At 42.7% G+C, this 9004-nt stretch overlaps 1 protein-coding gene across 1 annotated transcript in view; it reads left to right on the top strand.

Annotated features, from left to right (window-relative positions):
* STAB2 (stabilin 2) overlaps nt 1-9004 on the top strand; it is a 169621-nt gene that overhangs the window by 93949 nt on the left and 66668 nt on the right. Inside the window, exons 34-38 of the mRNA XM_010853421.1 lie at nt 1865-1996; nt 4758-4886; nt 6135-6191; nt 7233-7328; nt 8788-8983. Coding sequence (XP_010851723.1) covers nt 1865-1996; nt 4758-4886; nt 6135-6191; nt 7233-7328; nt 8788-8983 — 610 coding nt within the window. The remainder of the gene's footprint in view (nt 1-1864; nt 1997-4757; nt 4887-6134; nt 6192-7232; nt 7329-8787; nt 8984-9004) is intronic.

Raw genomic sequence — 9004 nt, 5'->3', positions numbered from 1 at the left:
TTTGCATTTCTTTTTCTTGGGGATGGTCTTGATCACTGCCTCCTGTACAATGTCATGAACCTCTGTCCATAGTTCTTCAGGCACTCTATCAGATCTAATCCCTTGAATCTATTTGTCACTTCCACTGTATAATTTTAAGGGATTTGGTTTAGGTCATACCTGAATGGTCTAGTGGTTTTCCCTACTTTCTTCAATTTAAGTCTGAATTTGGCAATAAAGAGTTCATGATCTAAGCCATAGTCAGTTCCCAGTCTTGTTTTTGCTGACTGTATAGAGCTTCTCCATCTTTGGCTGCAAAGAATATAGTCAATCTGATTTTGGTATTGACTCTCTGGTGATGTCCATGTGTAGAGTCTTCTCTTGTGTTGTTGGAAGAGGGTATTTGCTATGATCAGTTCGTTCTCTTAGCAAAACTCTATTAGCCTTTTCCCTGCTTCATTCTGTACTCCAAGGCCAAATTTGCCTGTTACTCCAGGTATCTCTTGACTTTCTACTTTTGCATTCCAGTCCCCTATGATGAAAAGGACATCTTTTTTGGGTGTTAGTTCTAGAAGGTCTTATAGGTCTTCATAGAACCATTCAACTTCAGCTTCTTCAGCATTACTGGTTGGGGCATAGTCTTGAATTACTGTGATATTGAATTGTTTGCCTTTGAAACAAACAGAGATCACTCTGTCATTTTTGAGATTGCACCCAACTACAGTATTTCAGACTCTTTTGTTGACTATGAGGCCCTTAACTGGCCCCTTAGCTGCAGATAATCTCTTCTGCCTCTGAGTTCAGACCATCTGTACACCCCATAGCACTTCTACACCTCATATAAGGAAATGTCTTTGCAGGTGAGTAGGTCTTAGTTCTCCAATTAGATGAAAACTCTGGGCATTAGATTTTTGTAACTGGAATGTTGAGAGAGCAGCACTCCTGGAACAGAAGTGGAAATCATCTTTTCTTTGTCTCCCCATTCCTCCCCCATCCCTTTGAACCTGTGTAGCAGAAAACATTCATTAACTGCCCTGGGATAAAACCTCAGGCAATCTCACAGAAAGGCTTATCACTTTCAGCCACAAACACAACCTCAATTAAGTAAAAAAAAAAAAAAAATTTTTAACCAGCCCCTTGTAGTTATCAACATTTTGAATTGGATTTAAAATTAAATCTTCTTTCCTCGCTTGTCCCATGCTGGTACTTTGTCCCAACAGGACATTAGAGGAGGGGGCTTGGTCCTTGCACCAATCAGAGTCTATCAGGGTGTGGGGAGGGGGATAGATTGGGAGTTTGAGATTGACATGTATTCACAAGTCTATTTAAAGTACCCTTCCATGAAAAAGATATTAGTATAGAAAGGTAAAAATTATTACTAAAAAAAAAAAAAAAAATTAGGGTCCATCAGGAGACAGAAACCATACCAGAAAAAATTTAATATTATGAATTGTTTATTGGGTATAAAGCTATATAAATATAATTGAAAGGTAAAATAGAGATAGCATAGAAGCATCTATAACCCCAAAGGCTGGGAGAAGAAAAGAAAGAGGTCAGGGCAACTAAAACTTAGAAACATGGAGGGGCCCAGAGAAGCAGTGACTCAGACCTGTGAGGGGCAGGGCCCATTCGTCTAGTGGCTCTGATGTTGGAGGAGGGTCCCTGGGGGCCCTTGGAGAAGGCATTGCCAGGCTGGTGCTGGCGTCTTGAAGAAGAGGGGAACATGATAAAACCACTCTGGGAGTCACAGGTCTCTGCCATTCAGATTCAGCTGCCACTGCAAGCGTGATGAGATGCAGCTGGGATGATGCCCAGTGAGTAGCCCAGTGAGTGCCCAGGGACTGGTGGACCTGTGGGCTGACTTTCCCTTCTGTGTGTCATCCAGGAGGAAGACATACTCAGGTATCACGTGGTCTTAGAGGAGAAGCTGCTGAAGAATGACCTGCACAATGGCATGCACCGGGAGACCATGCTGGGCTTCTCCTACCTCCTCGGCTTCTTCCTCCATGATGACCAGGTGCGATCCTTCCTCTGAAAACACAATGGGCGTCCTAGCTCTGCCATCCGCCATCACTTTTGCATTGGATAATCTTCATGACCACTTCCTCAGCCTTATCCACAGCAGACAGCTGTCTGTGTTCCACCACAAAGTAATGACTGGGCCAGACTGGGAAGCTCCCCCTTGTCCACCCCATCACCAGCCCTCAGACCATCAGTGTGGTCTGACTGGTCTGGGGATTGAATCCCAACAGTCACAGGGCCCTTCAGTTCTGCTTCCTAATAACAGACAGTCCACAAGCCACCTCCAAGATGGCAGGGAACCTGGCAGCCAAAAGTAACCCCCCAAAGTGGCATGGCCCCAGGGTGTAAGGAGCCACCTGACATGTGAAGGAAGGATCCAGCAGCCACATGAATGAACAATATTACCATTGCTTGTTCATACAGACTGCAGACCTAGGGCCAACTGCCCCCACCCCAGTATCCCAGTATTAATCTCACACAACCTCTAAGCACTTAAAGTGTTTAGAATTTGTAAAAAGAATTGAGACTAAATACATATTTTAAACATTTCAGTATGCAATTCTATGTACCTATGTCAAATAACCAGTGAAACAATCAATCGGAAAATTCAATAAGAAATTCACTATGTGACTCTGGTATAAATTCTCACAAGAAAAGGTAATAAAAACTAATGATTATTTAGGAGAAACTAAGCACTATATTAAAATGATGAAAATTTAATCCCAAATTTTTAAGCCGTAATATTGTTCCCTGTAAAAAAGTGAATTTTTTTTAAAAAGCACAATTTTGGAATCAATATTCTCAGTGTTATCATCACTGAAGCCCAAGTGAATTTTGCGTACAGCTGCTTTTTTTCTTAACATGCTCAGGTTTTGGGTTGTTTTTTTTTTAAGTCTTTCTGGTTTTTCATTACTTAGAGAATAATCGAATGGCAAATATTTCCCTCTGACTCCTATAAATAATCTTACCTATTGTGCAATAATTTTGAGGAGATCCTTTTAAATACATTTCCTTTTTTTTTTCCAAGTAAGGCAATTTTTGTTGATAAGGACCTTATATGTTTGTTTTTATCTTTGTTATCGTTTATTTCTTCATGTAGAAATGAATATTCTGGTTAGTTGAATCAGTTTTGATTCTGTCATGTTTATTTTCCATGTGTTTGAAAAGTCTTTGATCTAGAGCTTTTTTTTTTTTTTTTTTGTCTTTTACAATAGAGACTTTATCTTAAATAGTTCTATCTTACAATAGAGGTTTTGCTTTTATTGATAACTCATTCACTCTCAGGACAACAGAGATGTGGGAAAATGCTGTCTAAATGAAGAGATTTGTGTTCAGATCAAAATTCTAATGCAGCTTGTAATTCTTCAAGTATATCTCATAATAAAAATGGTTCAGATTTTTCTATGCCAAATCAACAGTATTACAACATCAGAAGTTCTGACATTTTGATATTTTAAATCAGCTCAGCCTCTTGGAATTCTGCAGATTTGTTTTGTGATCACCCTTTGACTCCACAAGTGAGGCCCCTGCTGCTTCTCCAAACCTCCACAGGCCCTGGACCACTTCTGTGCACCTCAGTCATGATTCTGCCCAACATCCCACGGAAATTCACTTGAGTCCAAGTAAATCATCAGGGACTTTAACAGTCGGTGGAAGTTCAAGTTTAAACACTTAAGAGCGTCACTTCACTCTTGATGCATTGGGGAGTATGGGAGATGGTAATCATTTTTAAATGCTCATTAGATATGAAGTTGACATCTGTTTAGTACAACAAAGAATTCCCTCTTCTCCCAACCTCAGCCCTGCTACAGCTATACACACACACAAGTATGACCCCTCAGGTTTTCAAACAGCCATTTGTTTTCAGTTATATTAATTATACTCAGGAATGAATTAATGGCTTTACTTATTTTGCACTAAACAATCATTAAGATATCCTCCGATTTAAAAAAATCAAAACCAAACAAGTTATAACTCAAAGTTGAATTTAAGTTAGAAATTTAGTTCCCATGTCTTACACACTTACTGACACACTAGGCAAAGACGGTACAAACAAAGACAGTACAAACGTCCTGCGGACACCAGAGAAGCCCCAAGGAAAACATGATACGGTTAATGCAGACCTCTGAGTAGTCGCCACACCCTAGAAAGTGGTTTATCTGGTAGAACACATTTTTGCAAACTCTAAAACACTCAAATACTATTTTTATTCTCGTATAACGGTAATTTAGTCTTACTGAGGGGTGCTTGCAAGGTAACCAGGAAGCAGAGATATGCTAAAAGGGTGCTAAGTTTCATTCTCTATGTCTTGGCTGTGGAAGGCATCTACACCTCTGAGGCCACCAATAACTAGCACAGCTGAGCACATCCTTGGAGACATATTATCAATGGTACTAACATAGTGATCGTGATTCAGAATTTTTTGAACAGTGAAAACTGATCATTTGGATGATGGAGAGAAAACTTAGAGATTATCAGGAACAACCTCTTCTTTTTACAAAGGAGGAAATTGAGGTTCAAAGAGGAAAAGCAACTGGCCCAAGGTCACACAGATAGAAGGCACCAGGTGCAGAACTGTCACTCAGACTCCCCTCTCCTAGGGCAGAGCTGTCTCCTGTACAATGTGCTGTACCTGCCAGGTGAATATTGCAGAATCTCCTAGGCTAGCGTCATGTTGACATCCTCCAATCCCTATCGTCCTTATTTCCCTTAAAACCACTGTGGTAAAAATTGATAGTTAACCTTCCTGTTCACAGCTCTATGTAAATGAGGCTCCGATAAACTACACCAATGTAGCCACTGACAAGGGAGTGATCCATGGCTTGGGGAAAGTGCTGGAAATTCAGAAGAATAGATGTGACATTAACGACACTACTATCGTACGAGTAAGTTCTATCCAAGACCAATGATGTAACTAAAGAGTGTTGGCTTATTTTTTATAATTTTGAAAGCCTGGGACTCATCTATCAGAGTATCTCAATTCAGTTCAAAAAACCACTAAAGGAACATCTCTAAGAGCATACTTGGTTGTGGGTCTACAGAAATAAATAAGACATGACCCTTGCCCTCAATGGGCTCACAGTCTAGTGCCTTGTATGCCTTGGAAAGGCTGCCTGAAGGGTTGTGTTGAGCAGGATTTCAAAGCCATGGTCTTCCTCAAGAGGAAAATGTGTCATGCCCAGCATAGGCATAGGGAAGGAGCCCTGTACACCCATGGGCAGGGTTGGGCCCACCATCATCTACCAGGAGAGAAAATATGGAAATGGATCGTTTCAGTATAATATAGGACAAGTAATTGAGACTTTTTACTCCATGAGATGGTATAGGTTCTCTCAGTAATAATGATAACTGTTAACATCTGTTGGGCACTTTTTATGTGCTAGGCACTGCTCCAAACATTTTACATGTATTAACCCATGGAATCCTCACAACACCCTACAGAGTAAGCACTATCACTCTGCCCATTTTGCAGATGGGGAAAATGAGCCATAGAGAGATTAAGTGACATCCCCAGGTTCACAGAGCTACCAAGTGGCAAAGAAGGAGTTCAAGTCCAGGCAGTCTGGCCCCAGAGCGAGAGCTGTGAATGACCAAGCTATACCATCCATAGGTGCCAAGTTAAGAACTAGTCACATTGGCCTCCTCCTGTTTTGCAACAGGCTGATACTTTTAAAATGTCTGTCATTCTTCACCTGCGAATCTTTGTCTCATGACAGTGGGTATTATCTCCATGCTGAGCTCTCAGTTGGACAGTGTGCCCCTAGGGCTGGGGGCACTGTGGGTGATGCATTCTTTAATCTCACAGTCTGGCCCAATTCACTAAATAGCGGGTTTTCAATAAATGAGAGTTGGTGTTAAAGGAATTAGGATTTAATTGAGTTAAGACTCGCACATGTTACAAAATTACATGCATCTGAAATGTATAGTGGAGAAAGTGATGCTCCAATGTCCATGACCCGAAGTAGCTGAAGTGTTTGGCTCAAAGGACAGGAAAGAGGTTAGCCAGATGAGCTTCTGATTTGCATTTCTATAGCCTGAAACCTTCAGCCTCAAGTCTGGAAAATATTTGCAGCCTTGTTTTGATTAAAAGTAATAACCATGAAATACTCACTTTGCCTCTGTGTTTTACCAAGGGAAAGTGTGGAAAGTGTCCCCAGCCGCCCATCTGCCCATTTGGAACTAAACCGCTAGTAAGTATTTCTTTGATATCTTCTTTGATAAAACTGTTTCTGGATCACAGGAAGGTCTGAATTAGAGTCTCCAGCACACCTCATTTCACTGCCCTCCTTCCTTCACTGGGTTTTAATTTAATCTCACCTTCTTAATCTTGTATGCATCTTTCTAAAGTCTTGAATCCACTGTTTTGAACCAAAGCAAATTTGAACCAAATTTTTATTAATAAATAAATAGAAACAGGAGCTCATCTCAATCAGCGCCCAATGGAAGAAGGGATTTTTCAGTTTCTACATCTTTCATATCCCAGTAGCTGGTTGAGGACAGGAGCAGGAAATCTTATCAGAGGAAGTGGACTTCACAGAAACACTGTTTCAAGCCTTGAGGAGTCCCACCTTCCTGATTCCCTTTATGGTTGAAGTTATAACTAACTTTCGCAAAGAAACACATGACAGACTTGGGGGGCGATACACATATCTCTGAATGAATGACCTGTCTATGTTTCTTATACCTGTTTACAGGAAAAAAGTGCTTCAGAGGATCCAACAATTACAAAGAATCAACACACACGCACCTTCCATGGCACAATAGCAATTTATGACAATAACAATGCTGACTCTTCTTACTTGAGTTTGCATTTACTCTTGTATAAGTCTTTGTAAACAGCTTTAATCCGGCCTCAGACCAGGCAACCATCAACCAATAAATAAAAAGAAACTAAGTCTCAGTTCAATGTGGAGGGTTGGGAAGATGCTTTTATCTGAGATACTCTATGATTCTTCCTAACCTGAACTAATCTTCTAAAGAAAAGTTCTGTTTATGGAGTATCACTTTAAGGGATAATTATCTGCATTTTGCCACCTAGTATTCTGGCAGCCAACATTTCAATGTTGCATTTTCTTTTTTATGAAGCAGCTCCAAGAAGCCAACCCCCTCCCTTTCCAGAACATTTCAATTAGAGAGACAGCAATGTATCACCCACCCCCTTGCTTTCAGAGATTGGAAAGCTTTGTCCTAACTGAAAAGCTAATATTAATATAATTGCTGTTATTTCATAGGGCCAAGAGATGAGGAGATGTCTCTATACCATTTATTTCATGGGCAGGCGATCCCCGTTCTTAGGGTGCCAGCCAAAGTGTGTGAAAACCGTCATTGTGAGTATAACAATTTAATAAGCCTTCTAACAATGGCAGTAATATTGAGAAACATGATCATATGCTATACTTTTCAAAGTGCTTTTGCATGGATTCCTTCTGCCATCTTGCCTTCCTTCTCATTATTTTTAAATATTTATTTATTTAGCTGCATCAGGTCTTAGTTGCAGCATATGAGACCTTCACTGCATCATGTAGGATCTTTCGTTGTGGCACATGGGCTCTCTAGTTCTGGTGCATGAGCTGAGTTGCCCCATGATATGTGGGATCTTAGTTCCCTGACCAGGGCTGAAACCCACATGCCCTGCATTACAAGGCGGATTCTTAACCAGTGGACCTCCAGGGAAGTCCCCTCATTATCTCCATTACAGTGGTCACTCAAAATAGCCAGAGTAGCACTAAAACTCAGGATAGCCCTACAAGTCAGTACATTGGTGACAGCTGCAATTTTCGTCTCATGATGAAGAAACAGAGGGACCAGGAGGCTAAGAGGATCTTCCTGTTCTCACAAGAAAGGGAAAGAGACAGGAAATGGGCAACTCCCTAAAGCAAGAACAGGGGCGCCTGGTCATTTAGAAAAGTGGAACCCCAGGGCTAGGGACCTCTCGGCTGTGGCTTTGGAATCTGCAGGAAAATTCTCTATAACATCCTGTCCCGCTCCTTTCACAGAAGACACAGCCTCTGCCAATCCTAGAGGCAAGTGATTCAGCTGTTAAGTTGTGGAGCATGCAGCTGCAGGAGATGTTGTGTTTTAGTGCACTCAAGAATAAAAGCAGGCCCAAGCAAGCAGATAATCCTGCAGGGCTTCCCGGAAATAAGAGTCATTACAGAACATCAGAGGTCTCACCTGCCTCCCAACCTTCAGTACCAGATGAAATAACACAACACACAGGGGCCAGGTTTGGGGATGACCAGGGCCCCTCCCAGGTGGCTCAGTGGTAAAGAATCCGCCTGCAATGCAGGAGACATGGGTTCCATCCCTGGGTCGGGAAGATCCCCTGCAGAAGGAAATGGCAACCCGCTCCAGTATTCTTGCCTGGGAAATCCCATGGACAGAGGAGTCTGGCAGACTACAGTCTATGGAGTCGCAAAGAGTCGGAGACCACTTAGCGACTAAACAACAACAGGGCCCATCTGGCATCACCTACATGACTTTCTTCCTGCTGCCCCTCCTCCCTTCTCACTTTTCTTCACCCTCTCTTCCTGCTTGCCTTTTTCCTTCAGGTCCTTCCTAGCTCTTCAGCAGAAGCCTCCATGCTGGTGCTGGCACCCGTGGAAATTGCATGCCCCCTGCCCCGTTCTTGGGGGATGCTGTCCCCGTCCCTTATAACCATTCCACATGTTTAAGGCTACGGGCACGCATGCAGTCCCGCCTGCAAAATGTCCACACTGTGGCTGGACACGTCCAAAGGACAGCGGTATGGCCCTGTCCCCACCCAGCCTGGCCCTTCTGTTTCAGACAAGAGAATGCTGCGCGGGCTACTTTGGCCCCCAGTGCCAGCCTTGCCCAGGGAAACCTGAGAACGTCTGCTTCGGAAATGGGATCTGCTTGGACGGAGCCAATGGCACAGGCGTGTGTGAGTGTGGGCGGGGCTTCAGCGGGACGGCCTGTGAGACCTGCGCTGAGGGCAAGTACGGCATCCACTGCGACCAAGGTGCGTACCCCACCACCCCCA

The sequence above is a fragment of the Bison bison genome, unplaced genomic scaffold (assembly GCF_000754665.1).
Source record: "Bison bison bison isolate TAMUID 2011002044 unplaced genomic scaffold, Bison_UMD1.0 scf7180017864327, whole genome shotgun sequence".
Classification (NCBI taxonomy): Eukaryota; Metazoa; Chordata; class Mammalia; order Artiodactyla; family Bovidae; genus Bison; species Bison bison.
The sequence above is the reverse complement of the archived record's forward strand: the minus strand, read 5'-3'. Positions and strand labels throughout refer to the sequence as shown.